This window comes from Loxodonta africana, chromosome Y (assembly GCF_030014295.1).
Source record: "Loxodonta africana isolate mLoxAfr1 chromosome Y, mLoxAfr1.hap2, whole genome shotgun sequence".
Lineage (NCBI taxonomy): Eukaryota > Metazoa > Chordata > Mammalia > Proboscidea > Elephantidae > Loxodonta > Loxodonta africana.
In genome coordinates this window covers 10,815,718-10,838,033 of record NC_087370.1, presented here as the reverse complement: position 1 = coordinate 10,838,033, position 22,316 = coordinate 10,815,718, and the positions used below count along the sequence as shown (strand labels likewise).

The 22,316-nt window shown below is 37.7% G+C and overlaps 1 protein-coding gene across 1 annotated transcript in view; it reads right to left on the bottom strand.

Annotated features, from left to right (window-relative positions):
- LOC135229081 (cullin-4B-like) overlaps window positions 1-22,316 on the bottom strand; it is a 208,185-nt gene that overhangs the window by 175,621 nt on the left and 10,248 nt on the right. The window contains exons 3-9 of the mRNA XM_064278876.1: window positions 7,406-7,509; window positions 6,876-6,945; window positions 4,470-4,543; window positions 3,287-3,449; window positions 3,090-3,179; window positions 1,896-1,978; window positions 1,123-1,190 (exon numbers count right to left, since the gene is read on the bottom strand). Of these exons, the coding sequence (XP_064134946.1) occupies window positions 1,123-1,190; window positions 1,896-1,978; window positions 3,090-3,179; window positions 3,287-3,449; window positions 4,470-4,543; window positions 6,876-6,945; window positions 7,406-7,509 (652 nt within the window). The remainder of the gene's footprint in view (window positions 1-1,122; window positions 1,191-1,895; window positions 1,979-3,089; window positions 3,180-3,286; window positions 3,450-4,469; window positions 4,544-6,875; window positions 6,946-7,405; window positions 7,510-22,316) is intronic.

Here is a 22,316-nt window from a genome sequence, read left to right as displayed (position 1 = left end):
AATTTAAAGAAAAAAAAAAAACAGTTTACTCTAAGTAAAGAAAATGAGGCAGGGGAAGGAACGGGGCCAAGATGGCTGAGTAGTCAGTCACTTCCTGTGGTCGCTCTTACAACAGAGGCCTGCAAAAACAAGTGAATTGATCATATATGACAATCCAGGAGCCCTGAACATCAAAGGCAAACTTGAGGAACCCGACTGAGCAGCAAGGAGAGGGAGAGAGGGTTCAGAAGCAGCAAGGAGTTGCCAGGCCTGACTCAGTGGGAATCAGCACCCTACAGGCTGGATTGGCTGGCGCCAGTGGTGAGGCAAGCAGTGGCGTCTAGGATGTGTTTTCCACACTGGGAGAGATCAAGCAGTGGAGAGTCTACTCACGCCTACGCCATCATTGTAAAGCAGCGCTGAGTCAGCAAAAGATAAGTAAACGCATCTAACCAACCACGCAGATCAAAAAAACACCCCTTTGGGAAAAACCTCTCTCCCACTTACCTGCCCCCTTCCTGTTCTGCAGGGTCCTCACCTACGCACATCAGGGGCCTGAGAACTCCACCCATGCTACCTAGCCACCTGCGACAGGGATCCAAGAATAAGTGGTGCCACCCAGTCCTTACAGCCAGCAGCACTGGGTACCCACAGTCCAGCTGCAGAACCCACCCACCTAGGTGCTCTAGGGAACAGGGACACGCTTTCCTCACAGACACTCATGGGTAGCCGTCAGACCCCCACCTTGCTCAGCATGTGACCCCCTACTGCTGCCAGACACCTATGCCTAGGTAAAGAAAATGTAAAACACTAGGGGAAAAAAATGTAACATCTCTGCCTAAGAGGCCTCCGCTACAACCTAGTTTAAAACACCAGGAAAATCAACCAATACTCTATTTTAAATACATTTGGCCAAAAAGACCCTTTTCTGCGTTACTGTTTTGAGGTGTATGTGTAGCCTCATTTGTTTTTCTTTATACTAAGAAATTCAAATTGATGCAAATTCTGACTTGGTACAACCTATTTTGTAGGTATGAAAAAATTTACATTTCATCTTTAAGATCTATCACACAGGATACAGGATTTTATTAGTAACAGTTCTCTGATAACACCATTTTGCTAAACACAACTAGTCTTCCTCACCTTTCTGAAGAACTGCTGACAAATGTTCACCTAGAAGCTGCTTTTCTACAATAGCAATTCGCAGTTTCCTGTTTAAAAAAAGAAGTTTTAAATTACTAACAATCTCTAATACTAAAAAGTTCAAAATGCTTTTTAAAATGCTTATGATTAGTGCTTATATTATTCCCATCATACCTGGCTTCAATTTTTACATTGTTACACACATACTGTACCATAAAATTGCTATTATGATCTTAGGGAAGATCCAATTCTACGACAAACTTTTTTCTCTTTCAGTGACAAGTTATAACCGACATTTCTTAACTGAAAGAAATTTATTACTACTATAAGACTATACCAAAAATATTCCTCTATATTTAAATCAAACAATGTTTAGCGTAACTTTAACATTCCTAAATCACCTTACTTTAGATTCTACCACCTAAAAATTTAATACCAACTTTCTACATTTCTACAATAAAGGATGCAAACTATTGACTGGTAATCCTGGAATGTATCCTGAAACTAGTATGATTCCTCTTTTAAATAAGATAAAGTTTAGCAGCAATCAGGTAAAGGTGTAGATCAACAACAGATTATCTACCCCTGATTTCTCTTCTCTGGCTCATTAACAGTTGAAAAAGCATTGAACAATAAACTAAGGCGAGTCCCTCGATGAAAAAAGAAAGGAGAAAGGGAAAAGGGAAACAAAGGTTTATAGTTTACTTCTAATACATTAACGGCTGTTGCCCTATCTAAATACAAAGAATTGTAAGTAAATATATAACTCTTACTGTGTGTTCAGGCGCAGGTAGGTTCTAACTCTGTCTATTTCTTCTTCTAAGAGCTTCTTGATGTGGTAAAGGCACCCTGGAATCTGAGAAGAATTTAACTTTCCTACTTCCCAAGAAAGAGTGGATTTCACGTTAAAAGTTGCAAAGAAAAAAAAATTTTTTAAATGCTCCTGTCTTAAATGATTTTAGCTTCATATCCTAGAGAGACACAGCAATATGTCCAGTTTACTGTCACTTAGTATAAAGGCAAATGTTACCAAACTTGACAAAATCTGTCACCGAAAACCCTGCGGCTTGAAAATCTAAAATAAGTACAAATAAATCCAAAACTACATGCAGCAAAGGCTGAAATGAAGGGATAAACAGAGAATTCAACAGTAGTTGGGAGACTTTCAATAATGGATAAAACACCTAGGCAAAAGAACACTAAGGTAATAGAGGATTTCCACATTATAAACCAAGTGAGTTTAAATGCTTAAGTAGAACACTCCACCTTACAAAAGAAGAATATGCATTCTTCGCCAGTACATATGGAACATTCTGCAAAACTGGTCATATGCTAAGACACAAAAATCAGTCTCAATAAACTGAAAGAGACTGAAATCATAGAAAGTATCTTCTTTGATCACAGTGGAGTGAAACTGAAAAATAGTAACAAGGAAATTAACAAATAAATGGAAATTAAACAACACACTCCTGAGTAACTAATGAGTCCAAGAAGAAGGCACAAGGGGAATGTGAAAATGTTTTAAGCAGAATTAAAGACACAAACATCAAAGTTTATATAATGTAGCTAAATACAGCAGTGCTTTGAGACAAATTTATACTTGCAAATGCCTGCACTAAAGAAGAATAAAGATCTCAAATTCATAACCTAAGCTTTACCCTAAGGCAAAACAGTAAACAAAACATAATGCAAGCAAAAGGAAGCAAACCATAAAGATGAGAGCAGACACCAATGAAATAGGGAACAGGAAAACAATGGAGGAAATCAAAACTCTGGTTTCTGAAAAGACAAGTTGACAAAACTACAGCTGGAATTACCAAGAAAAAAATTTCATGTAAGTACCAGCATGAAATGTATGTTGAATTATAGCTAAAAAATATAAATGTACATGGACTTAAACAGGGCATTTAACGATCTGTTCTTTTGTTCGTAGAACCGCTTGTAACAGTCATCCTGATTTCAAATACCTCTCTTTTTTGTGCTAGCTTCCTTCCCTCTGCGGCATAGAATCTGCTTGTTTCTTCTAAAAATTTACTTTCAAAAGACTCTTGGTAAATCTACGGAGTAATATATAAGCAGGGACTCAGTTAAAATTTAAAATATTTTAAATATCAGACAGATTAGAAACGTGCTTCAATTTTATAAAAGCTAAGAAATTACTCACCTGTAAATCAGAAAGCATAGCTAAAAGCCTTTGAATCAAACATCTGTCAACCATTTCTCCATTTCTTTCTTTTTCAATCAACAGAAGAATGCTATCTATAGTCCTGCTTTGAATCTTCTGATCACAAATCACACAGGACTTAAATAATTCTATCCCCATGTCCCTAAAAAGGAAAAAAGAAAAAACTATGTAAATAAATGCTATATAAAAACCATAATCTTCCAACTTGAACTTTTATTTTGTTTTTAGCTATACTGGTCGTTATGAGTCGGAATCAACTCGACGGCACTGGGTTTTTTAAGTTTATAAATGCACACCCCATGGTCCAAAAAAAAAAGAAACAACACTATTTGATGTTAAACTCATTCTACCTACTGTTGGCTAATTTTTTCTATTGTGTTTTTGATGGAGTCTGAAATCAATCTAACCAAATACAATAAAGTACATTATAGATTATACCGTGGAATATGTTTAAGGAATAAAACAACATTTAGTCTAACTGTAAAGTTTCTAAATTTGCCTTACTATAGGTTGACAGATTTTGGCATGAAAAACCTCATTTTAGAATCAACTTTCTGCTCTGTATATTAAAACCCAGTGCCGTTGAGTCGATTCCAACTTATAGGTGCTACAGCTGCTAACCAAAGAGTCGGCAGTTTGAATCCACCAGGCACTCTGTTATATTAAAGGATGTAAAATATGACTGACTATCCGAGAATGTATGCAAAGACTAGTATGTTTCCTACTTTAAATAAGATAAAGTGTAGTAACAATGAGGTAAAGATATAAACTGATGTAGCCATCTGCTGCCATATGCTCAATTGTAACTTAAAAACCCAACGTAATTAAAAATTTTGTGGTAGATCTAAAAGGATATATGGAGTCTCTGGGTGGTGCAGGCAGTTATGCTCAACTGATAAGCTGAAGGTCAGAGGTTCAGATCTACTGAGAGGCATCTACTGGCAATCTACTTCCAAAAAAATCAACCAACACTTGGAATGAAGCAGAGTAGAACTATGTGGGTTGCCATAAGTCAGAATCAACATTACAGCAACTGGGTTACAAAGAAATAAAGATTTTGAGAATTATTTTTATTACTCTATCTTCTTTCATTTAGGAAAGATAAAAAAGTATTATATAAATTACATGCAACAATTCTTTAAATAATTATCGTAATCCTTACCAAATGGAAGACACCATTGAAATTTGAAAAACGTAAGTTCTATCTAGGAACAGAAATATGTTCCTAATCATAATCTGCCAGGGAGGCGGGAGGGACGGGAGGGAAGATAAAACATTATGTAAGAAGGTTTTTTCATTAAATTATTATCCATCTAATGACAGCTTATTCTTAAGACGAAGAAATTATTTTTGGCATTTATAATTATCAAACACAGGCAGTAACATTTTCATTTGACTTGGAAAGACATTCCTTCAAATCTGTAATTCATTTTTAAACACTGTTGGCTCTAAATTTCTATCTCAATGAAAAAGATGAATGACGATATCAAAGTAATTTTATTTGTGTTTATTTTAAAAATAAAAACATTAATTCTAAAATCATTAAATATCAACATTAATGCTGAGTACAGTCTGCTTAACAGATATACCTTTGAAAAACTGTGAGTACCAGAAAATATAGGACAGGGTAGTACGTTAGAGGGTGAAATAAGTAGTGTAAAGAATAATTAACTACTCATGCCAAGGCAACACACAAATAAAATACCCTAATGGCTCTTATTTGAAAACGCACCATTGCAAAAGCTAAATCTTTATCTATGAGACTGGTGTTTAAGTATAAATTTACTGGAATTTAAAGATATACCAGAACAGCAGTTCTCAACCATTTTTGTCTCAAGACCCCCTAACATGTGTAACAATTCTTTATGACACCAATGAACTTTCAGTCTATCTTGCACTTGGGAAAGATGTTTTACTCGTGCATGATTGTGTACACTCATACCAAATTCAGAAAATAGTAGTGAAAAAGTTTTACAGATCTTCCAAATGTGGACACAAAAAGATCACTCTTGCTATCTCACCACCAATTTCGTTAGAAACCTCTTTAAGAACTGAAAGGCTCTAATGTTCACCCACAGTGCATCCAAGTTTTCCAAAATCCTAATTTTATGCTTGTAAGTTCAAATTTTATCATTGGCAACAGTCAATGGTCTCCCTAAAAGGGACAAACTTGTTTCACTGATTATCAAGACAATGTTTACCAAATTCTTGAAAACATAAAACCATGGAGTATGTCAGTGCTTCTTTCAAGTACAAATAATCTACCATGGGAAAAAAAGAAAAGTGGCTAATTCCTTAAGGGAGCCCTGGTGGTGCAGTGGTCAAGAGCTCGGCTGCTAGCCAAATGGTCAGCAATTCGAATCTACCAGCCGATCCTTGGAAACCCTATGGGGCAGTTCTACTCTGTCCCTAGGGTAGCTATGAGTCGGAATCGACTGCACAGCAACCAGTTTAGTTTATGATAAACATCATACTTCAGTGCACTGCAAAAGTGCCTTATGCATGCTTCCCATATTGTTACACAGAATACTAAAAAGACATGTACCTAAGAGCAGAGTTTAATAAAATTACTAATTTTTTTTTTTTTTTTTTGGTATTAAGGACATTCTTATGTGAAATTGCCATTTTCATCGCGACAGCGTGATTGTGAATACCACAATGACATTTAACAGAACTGACGGTGACTGCCTTAAGTTGTGCTCAGGAGCCACAAATGTTAGGCAACATTCTTTTGAACCTGTACAACATGTAGATATCAACATGCACAACATGTACAAAGGATAGATGACATCAGAAACCCCCTTAATGGATAAAAGGTTCAACAGGCTTCCACAGATAGTTCTTTAAAAACTACTGTACTAGCAAATGGAAACCTTGGTGGTGTAGTGGTTAAAAGCTATGGCTGCTAAACAAAAGGTCAGTGGTTCGAATCAACCAGGCACTCCTTGGAAACTCTATGGGGCAGTTATACCCTGTCCTACAGGGTCACTATGAGTTGGAATCAACTCAACGGCAACAGGTTTGGGTTTTTTGGTACAGGTACTAGCAAATATTTCAAATAATACACTCACATTTTTTAAAATGCTATTTTATAGTGATATACCAATTTACACATCCTGGTGTCCCTAGGTGGTGCAAAACAGTTGATGCACTTGCTGCTAACAAAAAGGCTGATGGTTTGAGTCCATCCAAAGGCACCTCAGATTAAAGATCTAGTGATCTATTTACAAAAGATCAGTCACTGAAAACCCTATGGAACACTCATCTACTCTGACACACATTTGGTCAATGTGAGTCAGAGTCGACTCGACAGCAACTGTCTTGGTGCTTGTTTTTTTAATAAATACAAAACTAAGGACACTAAATTTTCAAATTCAAAGTGCAAAGAAAATTAAACATCTGAGTTTTAAAGAACTGAGAATAAACCTTTACCATGAAAGTAATTCCAAATATAAGTTTTTAAATAACATATGAATTAACTACATTTTGGGTGTTTTCATGTAGAGAAGCATTTAACACATTTTTTAACAATATTTTCAAGTAAAAATACACTTTTTACACCATCTACCATTTGTCTGCCATGATCCTGCCAGCATTTATCCATTTTCTTTAGAAAAAGGTCACTATCCAAAGAACCCATGAGGCAATGTTAAGAAAACACCCACATTCTCGAAGTAACACATGTCCTGCAACTAGAAGATGCGACTCCTAAGAGATGATAATATTTGGCAAAAGTGGTTAATGGTCAGATCCAAGCAGCTATAAATCTAAAATGACAGCTGAAAGTACCAGAAATAAAAATCATTCCTTATCTCAAAAAAGTTATTTCACTCACTGAAAACTGACATGAAAATTTTGACACAAAAGCTTCTTAAGTTAAACTGACTTTTACATTGGTCTCATACAGCACATTCAGGTAACAAAAATAAAAATAAAAAACCTCCTTCTCTTTTTTTCCTGCCGTATTTAGAAACTACAAAGTATCTATGGTTAAAGTAAAAAGATAAACTATACTTCAGAAACTACAAAATACACAATATTAAAGCTGAGCTAAAGAGAAGATGAGAATTTGAAGATACTAGTTTCAAAAAAGGATACTCTCTGAACTGATGAATTTGTGCTTTGATGTGGTCTTCACAAAGCCTCCTCAATTCTTCATATATGATTGCAGATAAATTGCAGGAGCAAAGGTTTTCAACATTCTGAAAAAATAAAAGCATGTGTTTATTCAAAATTAAACTGAAAATATCTTTAAAATTATTTTCCATATTAATAATATTAAATATTGATTATGAGCTTATTTCGGAAGAACTAACGAACCAACAGAAATGTTATGAATAGTCAATAATACTAATGTGAATATTAAATGAGAAATTAAGTTTTAATATTTCAAAGACCCTAAAATAAGTACCTATTATCTGTCCATCGAAATAAATTTGCACAAACCTATCTTTAAGAAAAATTCAAGATACTGAGAAGATGGCCGGGTGGTCAGGTGACCCACTAATGCCCCATAAAGCAGCTAGAAATCTGTTCAGCTAGAACATGGAAAAGGTAGGCAAAAGAGAATAGCAAAAAGCAGCAAACACAAATAGCATAATGACAAATGTCAAATGGTAGAAGAATCTCTTCTTGCAATATATTCACCACTTTCACTGCCAGCACAGCAGACGGATGAATGCAGCGAAGCCACAGCCACAGCCACGGCCTGAGGAGACCCGTAGCTCCCCTGTGCATAAGAAGGTTCCCAATCTCTGGCTCTGAAGGAAACAGGGAAGATGAGGTGAAATTTTCAGCATGTATGTCTGACCACTCGGGATGTAGCCTAAAGGACTGGGACTTTGATCTGGCCTGAAGAAAAGACTTCACAAAGCAGGATAGGGAGCACTGGGTGCAAGGACTGAAGGGTGTGCCCACCAGAGAAAGCACTGATCAGTGTGTGTGTGTTTCGTGGCCAACCCGGGAGCCGCTTAGGGAATGAAGCCTTGACCTTACCTGAATCACTATAATTCAAATGCATCAGTTCTTCTTTGTTGTTCCTTATCCATCATCCAGCTTTCGCATGCTTATTAGGCAACTGAAAATACCACGGCTTGGGTCAAGCACACCTCAGTCCCCAAAGCAACATCTTTGCTTTTTAACACTTTGAAGAGGTCTCTTGCAACAGATTTGCCCAATACATCATTTGATTTCTTCACCACTGAATTCCACGGCTGCTGACAGTGAATTGAAGTAAAATGAAATCCTTGACAACTTCAACCTTTTCTCCCTCTACCACGGTGTGGTTTATTGGTCCAGTTGTGGCGATTTTTGCTTTCTTTATACCAAGGTGTAATCCATACTGAAGGCTGTAGTCTTTGATCTTCGTCAGTGCTTCAAGTCCTTTTCACTTTCAGCAAGCAAAGTTATGTCACCTGCAAATCACTGGTTATTAATGAGTCTTCCTCATACAGTCGAGCTTCTCAGGTAATCTGCTCAGGATACAGACTGAATAAGTAAGGTCAAAGGGTACAACCCTGAGGCACACGGTCCCTCATTTTAAACCATGCAGTATCCTCTTGTTCTCTTCGAATAACTGCCTCTTGATCTATGTGCAGGTTCTCAAAGACACAAGTGAGTATTCTGGAATTCCCATTCTTCAAAATGTTACCCAAAATTTGTGATGATGCATACGGTCAACACAACACAGGCAAACATATTTCTCCTATTCTCCACTTTCAGCCAAGACCCATGTGACATCGGCAACGATATCCTTCATTCTATGTTCTCTTCTCAATCATGCTTGAAATTCTGGAATTTCCCTGTCGATGTACTGCTGCAAACATTGATGAATTATCTTCAGAGAAATTATATTTGCATGTGCTATTACCATATTTTTATGCAAATAACAAGTAACCTCCATGTTTGTTTGCCAATCACTAGCTACCCACCGCCAACGAGGTACATTTGTAAACGCTGCCATGACAAGTCCTTTACATGTTGCTGTAAAAGAAATCAGCATACCACGCTCAAGCAAACACACAGCGGCGGAACCAGCAGTTGAAAAGCAATCATAGAAGGTGCACCTTATTTCCATAAAAATATGATAATGATACTGTTCGATAATTTCAGTATTCTGCTGAATCACCTTCCTTTCGAATGGACGCAAATATGGGTATCTTCCGGTCAACTGGCCAAGCAGCTGTCTTCCAAACTTACTGACATAGATGGGGAAGCACCTCCAGCACTGCATCCATTTGCTGAAACACCTCAATTGGTACTCTGCCAACTACTACAGCCTCGTTTTCCACAATGCTTCAGAGCAGCCAGGACTACTTCTTTCAATAACAGTGGTTTGTGATCATATGCTACATCTGGAAACAGATGTCATCGACCAATTCTTTTTGGTACAGTGACTCTGTGTATTCCCTCCACCTTCTTTTGATGCTTTCTGAGCCATTCAATATTTTACCCATAGAAACATTCACTATTGCAACCCCAGGCTTCAATTCTTCAGTTCTTTCAGCTTGAGAAATGCCAAGAGCGTTCGTCCCTTTCAGTTTTCTAACTCAGGTCTCTGTGCATTTCATTATAATACTTTTCTTTGTCTTCTGGGACCGCCCTTTGAACTCTTTTAGTTCACCACTTCTCCTGTTCCCTTTAGCTACTCTACATTCCAGAGCGAGTTTCAGAGTCTCTTCTGACATCCACGTTGGTCTCTTCTTTCCTACCTTTTTAATGGCTTTTGGCTTTCTCCTTGTATGATGTCCTTGTTATTGCAAAATTCATCTGGCCTTCGGTCGTTAGTGTCCGATCCATCAAATCATTTCTCGAGGCAGTCCCTAAATTCGGGTGGGATATACTCAAGGTCATACTGTGGCTCTCGTGGATTTGTTTTAATTTTCTTCCATTGCAACTTGAACTTGCACGTGAGCAACTGACAATCTGTTCTGCCATTGGCCCCTGGTTTTGTTCTGACAATACTGAGCTGCTCCATCACCTCTTTCAACAGATGTAGTCAATCTGATTCCTGTGTATTCCATCTGGTGACATCACTGTGTACAGTCGCTGTTTAGACTGCTGAAAAAGGTATTTCCAAAGAGTAGGTCGCTGGTCTTGCAAAATTCTATCATCAAATCTCTGGCATCATTTCTATCACTAAGGCCATATTTTCCAACCATTGTTCTTCATTTCCAACTTTCACATTTCAATCGCCAGTAAGTATCAATGCACCTTGACTGCATGTTTGATCAATTTCAGACTGCAGGAGTTGGTAAGCAATCTTCTTCATCTCTGGCATTAGGGGGTTGGTTTGTATATTTCAGTAATAGTTTTATTAACCGGTCTTCCTTGTAGGTATGTGGTATTATCCTGTCACTGACAGCATCGTACTTCAGGGCAGATCTTAAAATGTTCTTTTGCATGATGAATGCGACTCTGTTCCTCTCTCATTTGTCACTCCTGGCATAGTAAACCATAACACAGTCCAATTCAAAATGGCCAAAACCCAGTCCGTGTCAGCTCAGTAATGCCTGAGATATCTGTCTTCAAGCATTCCACTTCATTTTTGACAAATTCCAATCTTCAGAGATTCATACTTTGTACGTTCCGCATTCCAATTATTAATGGAAGTGTGCAACCGTTTCTTCTCATTTTGAGCCACACCACATTAGCAAGTGAAGGTCCCAAAAGCTTTACTCCATCTAAGCTACTGAGGTCAACTCAACTTTGAGGAGGCAGCTTACCCAGTAGTATTCTGAGTGTCTTCCAACTTGAGGGGCTCGTCTTCTGGCATTGTATCACACAATGTTCCTCTGCTATTTGTAAGGTTTTCAATGACCAATTTTTTAGGAGAGGATCACCAGGCCCTTCTTCCTAGTCTGCTTTCATATGGAAGCTCCACTGAAATCTTTCCTCCCTGGGTGATCCTAGTGGTATTTGAAATACCATTGCGTACCTTCCAGCATCACAGCAACACACAAGCCACCACAGTATGACAAACTGACTGACAAGTGGTAGAGCTGTTTAGCCTATATGCCTTATAATGACAAAGAATAAAACACAAGTATAAACTTATGTTTCAGTGCACATGGTATAAAGATGTAACTCCTGATGAATTTAAATCATGTTGTTATAAAAGTAACATGTTAAATATAGTCCTCATGGCAACTGGGGGCGGCGGGGGGGACACTGAAGCAGATGGGATTCAACATGACTACTACAAGACAACTGAATACAAATGTTGGCAGTATTAGAGTAAAAGAGGGACAAAGAATGAATCAAACACGTAATAAATGGCAGAAGTAAGAACCTCCTAATCAATAATTACCATGAATATAAAAGGATTATACACTCCAAGCAAAAGGCAGAGAGTAGCAGAATAAAAAAAAAAATGCACAATCTATCTATATGCTGTGTCTATCTATATGCCTAAAGACCCAAACAGTTAAAAATAAGTGTATCAGGAAAATATTCCATAGAAAGAGTAAATAAAATAGACTTGGGGTGGCTATTTTTATATCAGACAAAACAGATTTTAAGTCAAAATCCGTTATAAAAGACAAACAAGGACATTATATAATAATAAAAAGATCAACTCTTTAAGAAACTCTATCTACAAATGTATATGCACCTAACATCAGAGTCCTAAAACAGACAAATCAAATACTAGCTGAACTGAAGGGAGAAACAGACTATTCTACGTTTATAGTTGAACATTCAATACATCACTTTAAATAACGGACGAATACCTAGAAAGAACATCAATAAATAAATAAAGGACTTGAACAGCACTACAAACAAACTAAACCCAAAGGCTATACAGAACACTCTACCCAAATACATACATTCTTCTCCAGTATACACGGATCACTCTCCAGGACAGACTGTATGTTCGGTCACAAAGTGAAGTCAGAATAAATTTTAAAAGACTGAAATCATACAAAGTATCTTCTCTGATCACAATGGAGTGAAACTAGAAATTTGTAACAGAAAGAAAAGTGTAAAATATGCAAATGTGTAAAAATTAAATAACGCACTATTAAAACAACCCATGGGTGAAAAAATAAATCAAAACGGAAAGCAGAAAATACTAAGAGTTAAATAAAAATAAAACACAAAATGCCAAAACTTATGGGACACAGCAAAGGCAGCACTCAGAGGAAAATTTACAGTAGTAAATGCCTACGTTAAAAACGAAGACAGATCTTAAATCAATAACTTAATTAAAACTCAAGGAATTGGGGCGGGGGGGGGACAGAGCAATCACTATCCAAACTACCAGAAGAAATAACAAAGAGCAGAGAAGAAATAATGGAAATATTTAACGACTAGTAGAAAGACTCAACAAACCCAGAAGTCAAGGAAATCAACAGTTTTAGCTAGACTGACAAAAAGACACAAGTATCAAAATTACAAATAAAAGTAGAAACATTATAACCAATCCCACGGGGGGGGGAAGAAGGATAACAGAAATACTATGAATAATTATACATCAACAATTAGATAACTTAGAGAAAACGGAGAAACACCCGAAGATAAGCTTTCTACACTAACTCAAGAGAGAAAACCTCAAAAGACCCATAACAAGTAAAGAGGCTGAATTAATAATCAAAACTTTCCAGTAAAGTCCTGAGCCAGATCAATTCACTGGGAAACCTCACCAAATATTTATTTTAAAAAAGTGATTCCAATCCTTCTTAAACTTTTCGTAACATAGAAAAGAACAAAACGCTTTCCCTCTCTTTCTCTGAGGCCAGCATTATTCTGATACTAACACCAGAGAAAGACACCGCACAAAAAGAAAACTACAGACCAATATCTCTTCTGAAAATAATTACAAAAATCCTCAATAAATACTAGCAACCCTAATCCAGAGGCATATTAAAAGGATGATACATCATGATCAAGCAAAATTTATTCCAGTAATGCAACAGAGGTTCAACATTAGAAAACCAACATAATTCATCACATTATCAGAACAAAGAATTGTGCGATCATCTCAACAGATGCAGAGAAGGCATCTGACAAAACTCAACACACTTTTGCGACAATCACTCAACAAGCTACGACTAGAAGAGAAATCCCTAATCTGATAAAGAACATTTACGAAAACCCACACTGAACATCATACTCCAAGGAGAAAAACTAAGAGTTTTCCCTTCAGATCAGGAAAAAACAAGGACACCTTCTTTTTGCCACTTCTATTGAACACTGAAGGTGCCTTGGTGGCACAGTGGTTAAGCGCTCCACTGCTAACCTAAACATACCAGTAACGCAGAGGGAGGAAGATATAGCAGGCTACTTCCATAAAGACTACAGCCTTGGAAATGCTATGGGGCAGTTTTACTCTGTCCTATAGCGTCACAGTGAGGAGGAATCCACTCGACAGCAATGGGTTTGGGTTTTATTGCCTTGTTTTGGGACTCAGTGCCAGAGAAATTGGCAGGAAAAAATAATCCAAATTACAGATAAAGTAAAACCGTATCTACTCAGAGACATGATCTGTCATATAGGAAATCCTAAAAAGTACACACAAAAGCACAATTAAAGCTAATGAGCAAATTCAGCAAAGTTATGCAATCAGAGAACAAAACAAATAAAAAATCAGTGGTGTCCACAGACTACCAGTGATTAATCCAAAAAGGAATTAAGAAAACAATTCCATTTAAAATACCATCAAAGTGAATAACTCAGGGATAAATTTAAGCAATACATGCAATTCTCATACATGGAAAAATTACATAAGAATTCTCAAAGACATTAAACACCATCTAAGTAAATGGAAAGACACTTCCTACTTATGGATTGGAAACGCTGGTGGCATCGTGGTTACGTGCTACGGCTGCTAACCAAAGGGTTGGCAATTTGAATCTGCCAGGCACTCCTTGGAAACTCTGTAGGGCAGTTCTACTCTGTTCTACAGGGTCGCTATGAGTCGGAATCGACTCAATGGCACTGGGGTTTCTGGGGTACTTATGGATTGAAAACTTAATATTCTCAAGATGGCAATATACCACCCAAAGCAATTTACAGACATAATGCCATCCTCTCAAAATCGTAATGATCTTTTTTGAAGAAATGGAATAAACTAATGCTGAATTTCACATGGAACTGTGAGTCATCCAAATAGCCAAAATATCCTGGAAAAAGAAAACCAAAGTTGGAGGACTTGGACTTCCCAATTTCAGAACTCACCACAAAGCTGTGGTAATCAAAACTTACAGATCTTAGATATATCAAAACGCAGAGACATAAAGATCAACAAACAGAACTGGGCATCCATACACTATCCCATACATCATGGTCAAATGATTTTCACCAAAGGTACCATGACCATTTTGCAGGGAGAGAACATTCTCTTCAACAAATTGTGCTGGGACAAGCTGGTATCTACACAGGGAAGAAGGAATGGATCAAAACCATAAAAACTCTTAGAAGAAAACACAGCAATAAATGTTCAGAAGCTTACATTTGGTAACAAAATCCTAGTTAAGACATTAAAAGCACAAGAAGCAGAAAGATGATGGCATAAGCAGCTGCATGCTCCCATACTCCCATAAAAACAAGCAGAAGCTGGCAGAATCAACTCTGTGAAAATGCCGAACACCAAAAAAAGGATTACAGTCAGGAAGTCAATGCTAAATTAAAAAATAAAGCAAGATATAAATGGTACGAAACCTTTGATTTTCTGCCTGCCTGCACTCCACCCCTTCATCAGCATGAGACAGCTGTATTAGAGTGGTGGCACCCTGCACTCCCAGAGAGGAAGCTTGGTCTCAGACATTTTAAGGAGTAGGGCACACTTAATAAGCAAATTGCTGAGAGTTTGATAAAAACCACACCCTCATCTCACTTTGGTCTTTCTAGAAAATCAGGCAAGGTTGAGAGACGTCTGTCAGCAACTTACAGCTGGGAATGCCTGTAGTTACCAGTGCCTGGGCTTGAAGGAGACTGTTTCTTTCAGAAATTACATCTTACAAAAGCACCTTGAAGAGGAGGAGGAAGACGGTGGTGTAAGCAGCTACATGTTCCCAACTCTCCACAATAAAACTAGAAAAAACAACCGCCAAAAATTGGTAGGACCAATTGTCTTAGAATTCTAGAAACCAGTTATAACATCTAAACAAACACTGAATCAAAAACAAACTTGAGATATAAATGTTAGGGAATCATTGGTTCTCCACCTCTCTATGTCCCACTACCCACTCAACGCAGTGCAGCTGTTTCGGGCTGCAGTGGCTGGCAGTCCCAGGCAGGGACCCTGGTGTTCAAAGAGATAACAGCTGACACTTCCAGGTGGTGGCCTGTTGCTGAACTGGCCACAGCTGGCACTCCCAGGTGAGGAACCTAATGTTGAAGTGGCCAAGCCAGTGCTACAGGTGAGGGGGACCTGGCGTTGAAGCAGCCAAGGCTGGCACTCCCAAATGAGGTGCCTCATATTGAAAGAGCAATACCTGGAACTTCCAGGAGAGGCGCCTAGTGTTGAAGTGGTCACAGATGGTGCATCCAAGTGAGAGGCCTAGTGTTAAAGCAGCAAAAACTGGCACTCTCAAGCAGAAGGCCTAGTACTGAAGCAGTGACAGCTGGCACTACACTGAGGCAGGGGGCCTGGTGTTGAAGCCACCGCCAACGTTCTCAGCTGGCACTCCCAGGCAGAAGGCACTCACAGGCAATAGCCACTGCTCCTAGGTCGGGGTACTGGTGTTGAAATGGCAACAGCTGGTGCTCCTAGGCACTGAGCCTGGTGTTGAAGCAGCCACAGCCAGCGCTCCTAGGCAACGGTCCTGATGTTAAAACAGCCACATGACGAAGCCTAGTGTTTAGGTGGTGACAGAGCTCCCTATCGGAAAGTCTGGAGTTGCAACGGTGATGGCTTGTGCTCCCAGGTAGAAAGCTGGCAGTAAGGTAGCAATAGCTGGTGCTCCCAGGTGCAGAGCCTGGCGCTAAAGCAGTGACAGACGGCCCTCTTATGTAAGGGAATCTGGCATCACAAGAGCGAAAGATGATGCTCCCTGACAGGGACACTGACATTAAAGCAGTGACAGCAGTCCCAGACAAGGAGGCTGTTATTAAAGCAGACAACTACAACACTTAACAATTAAAAAAGAAGCCAGAAAAGTAAAACAAACTAGGGAAGAGAAAAAAAAAAAAAAAGATTTCCAGAGTTACCACATTAAAACAATCAAATCTCTTAATTTCAACAACTAATCACAAGTCATACAAAAAATAAACGCTAAAAAACCAAGAAAGGATGGCCCATGCAAACAAACAAAACAGTAACTAACACTGATGAGGAACAAAGCAATGGACTTTCAAGACAAAGAATTTAAAACCTACCAGACAAAGACTTCAAAGAATTTTAAACATGCACAAAGAACTACAGGAAAATGCGGAAAAAGAATTCTTAAAAATCAAGAGAAAAATACAGGACCAAATCAGAATTTCAGCAAAGAGAAAGAATTTTTTTGAAAGAAACAAATATGAAAGTTGAAAACAGAATTGAAAAGATCACTGGAGGAGCTCAATAGCGTAATTTAACCAGTAAAGAATCAACAAGTTTGTAGATAAGGCAACTGAGATTAGCAAGAATATTAAAAACTGAACACAGCTTAATTAAGGGACTATGAGAAGCGATCAAGTGATCACGTATGCACATATGGAAGGCCCAGGAGGAGAGGACAGAAAGGGACAGAGAGACTATTTGAAAAAATAATGGCAGAAAAAAATCTCAAATTTGACAAAAGATACAAATCTACATATGTAAGAAGCTCAGTGAATGCCAACTAGGAAAAACATGGAGATCCACACAGTTTAATCACACTCATGAAAACCAGAGATAAAAAGAGAATCTTGAAAGCAACAAGAAAGAAGCAAATTGTCACAGTCAAGGTATCCTCAATAAGGGTTGACTTCTCCTAAGAAAATGGAGCTGAAAGCAGTGATATGACATCCTTAACATGCTGAAAGAAAAAAAACTGCCAACCAGGAATTCTATCCAACAAAGCAGTCCTTCAAAAATATGGGCAAAGTTAAGATGGTCCAAGAAAAAACAAAGCAGAGAGGGTCCTTTACCATAAGAATCGCCCTACAAGAAATCCTAATTACACCAGATAGTAACTTGCACAAGTATAAAGAATACAAAGATTTCCAGTAAATCTAATTTCATGGCTAACATAAAGGTCTGTATTACAATAGTATTTTAAAGTTCTAACTCTATTTGTTATCTCTTACAGGTACTGGGCACACAATATATAAAGAAGAAATCTGTAAAAACAGCAACAAAAAGGGGAGAAGAGTGATATGGAAACAGTTTTTGTATACAAGTTAGTACTAACTTAAACTCAGCTGTTACAATTTTTGGATGTTAAATGCAATCCATAATAATCACAAAGTGATATCTAAAAAATGTACGCAAAAGGAAACAAGAAGTCAAAGTGGTTCACCAAAAAAAATTAACTAAACATTAACCTAAGCTGTATTTTATTACTAGAGGGAATGAGAGACAAAAATGGTATAAGAAAGAGAAAGAATATACAGCAAAACAGAAGCCCTTCCCTATCAGCTATGACTTGAAATGTAAATGGACTGAGCTGTCCAATCAAAAGAGAGGGATTGCCAAAATGGTTAAGAAAACATACTAACACTATATGCTGCCTAAAAGAGTTCCTCTTCAGACCTAAAAGACACTGGTGTGTTGAAAGTGAAATGATGGAAAACATATATATACATATTCCATGCAATTTTGGCTTCTTTCTTTCTTTTTTTTTTTAAAGAGAGCAGGAGTGCACCTAATAAGATCCAATTATACAGACTGTAAGTCAAAATCTGTTACTAGAAGCAAGGGAGGACATTATAAGACGATGAAAGTATTAATTCATCACAGAGATGTAACAATTATATATGCACCTACAAAAAGGGCCCCAAAATGTATGAAGAAAACGCTGACAGAATTAGAAGAAGAAACAGACGGCGCTATAATAAAAGAAGTAGATAATCGGAATATAATACTATAAACCTAGACTTAAGAGACATTTATAAAACACTCCACACAATAACAAAATATACTTTCTTTTCCCGTGCACACGAATCATTCTCTAGTATAGACAGACCTTACATTTGGCCACAATGTGAGCTTTAATAGATATTTAACAGACTGAAATCAAAGTATCTTCTTTAAACAAAATGAAAAAAAAAAACAAACTAGAAATCAACAGAAGAGGGAAAAATAAAAGTTTCAAAAAATGTGGAAATTAACAGCACACTGTTACAAAATCAAGAGACTCAGAGTAGAAAACATAAGGGAAATCAAAAAATTTTACAGAAGAACATAAATAAAAGGACAACATACCGTAACTTACTGGATGACGCAAAGGTAGTGGTCTGAGAGAAATTTTTAGATGTACATGCCTATGTCAAAAAAAGGATAAAGATCTCAAATCATTAACATAAGTTTAGACCTTGAGGAAGCAGACAAAGAATTCAGTTCAAACTACAAGAAGAACAGTAACAAAGATTAGCGGAGAGATAAATAAAGCATAAAAAATAAAGACTCAAGGAAACCATTAAAATGATCAGTAAAATCAACAAAGCTTTAGGTAGACAGACAAGGGAAAGGAGACATAAATACCTAAAATCAAAAGTGAAAGTGAAGTCATTGCTACCAACCATACAGAAATAAAGGATCATATGAAAATACCAACTGGTGTTGAGTCGATTCCGACTCACAGAATACTATATACATACATATATATATATGTGTGTGTGTACATATGTATTTATATGTATGTAGGTATATGTGTGTCTGAGGGTAGGTATGTGCACACACACACACAATACAAATTAGATTCACCGGACAAATTCCTAAAATTTCAAAAGAAAAAATTTTAAATCTCAACAAAGTTATAGCAAGTGAAGAGGCTGAGCTGGTAATCAAAAGCCTTCCAAAAAAGAAAAGTCAGGACAAGATAGCTCCACCGTGAATTTCAACTGAACATTTAAAACTTGATTTATGCCAATTCTACTCAAACTCTTCCAAAAAGCAGAAAAGGAAGGAACACCTCCTATGTCATTCTGGAAGGGCAGCATTATCCTGATACCAAAGGGAAATAAGGACCACCATGAAATACAACACAGACTAATGTCCATTAAATATGCAGATGCAAAAATCCTCAACAAACTTTTAGAAAACAGAATGCTACAGCATATCAATAAAGTTACGCACCATGATCAAGACAGATTTATCACAGGAATGCAAGGGTGCTTTAAATTTAGGATAGCAAACAATGTTATGTTGCTGGTGGGTGCTGTCGAGTCAATTCCAACTCACACCAATCGTATAAGACAGAGTGGAACTGCCCCATTGGGTTTCCTGGGCTGTAATCTTCACCGGAGCAGAGAGTCAGGTCTTTTCTCCTGCAGGCAGCTGGTGGGTTCAAACTGCAGACCTTTCAGTCGGTGGCCGAGCACTTAAGCACTGCACCACCAGGGCTCCTTAATCAATGCAATACACCACATTCATAGAACAGAGTAAAAGAACTCATGAGGAGTTCAATCAATATAAAAAAAGGCATCTGACAAAACCTAACACACTTCATAAGAGAAAAAGAAAAACATTCAAGCTACAAATTCTCAATGTGATAAAAATAATTTAGTTTTGAAAATCCACAGCTAAGATCATCCTCAACAGATAAACACTCAAGAGCTTTCTCATTAAGATCAGAAAGAAGATAATGATGATCACTCTCACCACGCCATTCCAATACTGTACCGGAAGTTCTAGCCAGAGCAATTAGGTAAGAAAAAGGCATTTAATGGTAACCAAATTGGAGGGAAAAAAGTAAAACTATCACTTTCTGCAAACAGAATGATCCTTTACAGAAAAAACACCACAGATTCTACAAGAGCCCTACTAGAGCTAAGACAATGACACAGTAAAGTAGCAGGACACAAGGTCAACACATAAAAATCAGTCAGGTTTTTGTACATTGGCATTAGAAAAGTGAAAAAGAAACTAAGGAATCAATTCCATTTAGAATGGCACCAAAATGAATAAGATACTTAGGAATACACTTAAACAGGGAGGTCAAAGATTTGTACACTGAAAATGGTAACACATTGCTGAAAGAAATTAAAGAAGCCCTAAAATAAACAGAAGGACTTTCTGTGCTGATGGGTCAGAAGACAGTATCGTTAAGATGTCAATATCTCTAAAGCAATCTACAGATTCGACACAATCACCATCAAAATTTCAAGTCTTTTTTTGCAGAAGTGAAAAAAACAATCCTTAAATTGATACGGAAAGCCCAAATAGCAAAGCAATCCTGAAAAGTGAGAACAAAGTAGACAGGGTCACACTTCTCTATCTTAAAACATACCATGAAGCTAGTTTTCAAAACAGCTTGCTACTGATAAGACATACAGAGCAGTACCACCACTTGTCTGACAGTTTGTAATATTGTGGTGCCTTTGCTGTTGTGATGCTGGAAGATTTCAATTATCAGCAGGGTCACCGGTGGGAACAGATGTAAGCAGACATCTGCTAAGGCAGACTAGGAAGAACAACCTGACAATTTACTCTAAAAAAAAAAAAAAAACCGGTCAGTGCAAATATTGCAGATAAAAGCGGAACACTGTCTGATACAGTGCTGGAAGATGAGCCCTTTAAGTTGGAAGGCACTCAAAATACAACTGGGGTCAAGTTGACCTTAATGACATGGTTGGAGTCAAGCTTTCAGGACCTTCTTTTGCTAACATGGCATGGTTTAAAATGAGGAAAAAAAAAAAAAAAAAGCTACAAACATGCACTACTAACTGAACGTGGAATAACGTACGAAGTAGGAATCAAGGGAAGTTGGAAGTTGCCAAAAATGAAAGAGAAAGATTAAAGATCAATATCCTAGGCATCAGTGAGCTAAAATGGACTAGCATTGGCCATTCTGAATACATGAGCAATCGTATGGTCTAGTATGCTGGAAATGACAAAGTAAAGAGGTGCACATTCCTCACCCAAAAGAATATTCCAAGATCCATCCTTAAGAACAATGCTGTCAGTGATAGGCTACTACCCATAAACCTGCAAGGAAGACCAGTTAATATGACTATGATTCAAATTTACATACCAACCACTAATGCCAAAGATGAAGAAATTGAAGATTTTTACCAACTCCTGCAGTCTGAAATAGATCAAACACGCCATCAAGGTGCAATGATAATTACTGGTGATTGGAACGAGAAAGGTAGAAGCAACGAAGTAGGAAGAGCACTTGGAAAACATGGCCATGGCAAAAGAAATGATGACAGAGATCACATGATACAATTTTGCAAGACCAGTGACTTAATACTATTATTCATCGGAAATACCTTTTTCAACAACATAAATGACAACTGTACATGCAGTCATCGCCATGTGGAATACACAGGAATCAAATCGACTACATCTGTGGAAAAGAGGCGATGGAGAAGCTCGATATTATCAGTCAGCACAACACCAGGGGTCGACTATGGAACAGACCAGCTATTGCTCATATCCAAGCTCAACTTAAAATGAAAGAAAATTAAAACAAGTCCTTGAGAGCCAAAGTACAACCTTCCATACTTCCCAACTGAAGAGAGAGGCCATCTCAAGAATACGTCTGACATACTGAACATTAATGACCGCAAACCAGAGGAGCTGTGGGATGACAACAAGGGCGTCATATGTGAAGAATGCAAAAGGTCATTTAAATGAGAGAAAAGACCAAAATGTATGCCAGAAGAGACTCTGAAACTCGCTCTAGAACACAGGGTAGCTAAGCGAGCAGAAGAAATGATGGAGCATGGAAGAAATACAATGTCGCTGTACTAAAAAGAACTGGTCATCATGCGACCATTTCAAGAGGTAGCATATGATCAAGAACCGATGGCACCAAAGGAAGAAGTCCAGGCTGTACTGAAGGCACTGTTGAAAAACAAGGTTCCAGGAATTGACGGAATACCAAATTAGATGTTTCAACAAACGGATGCAATGTTGGAAGCATTCACTCATCTTTGC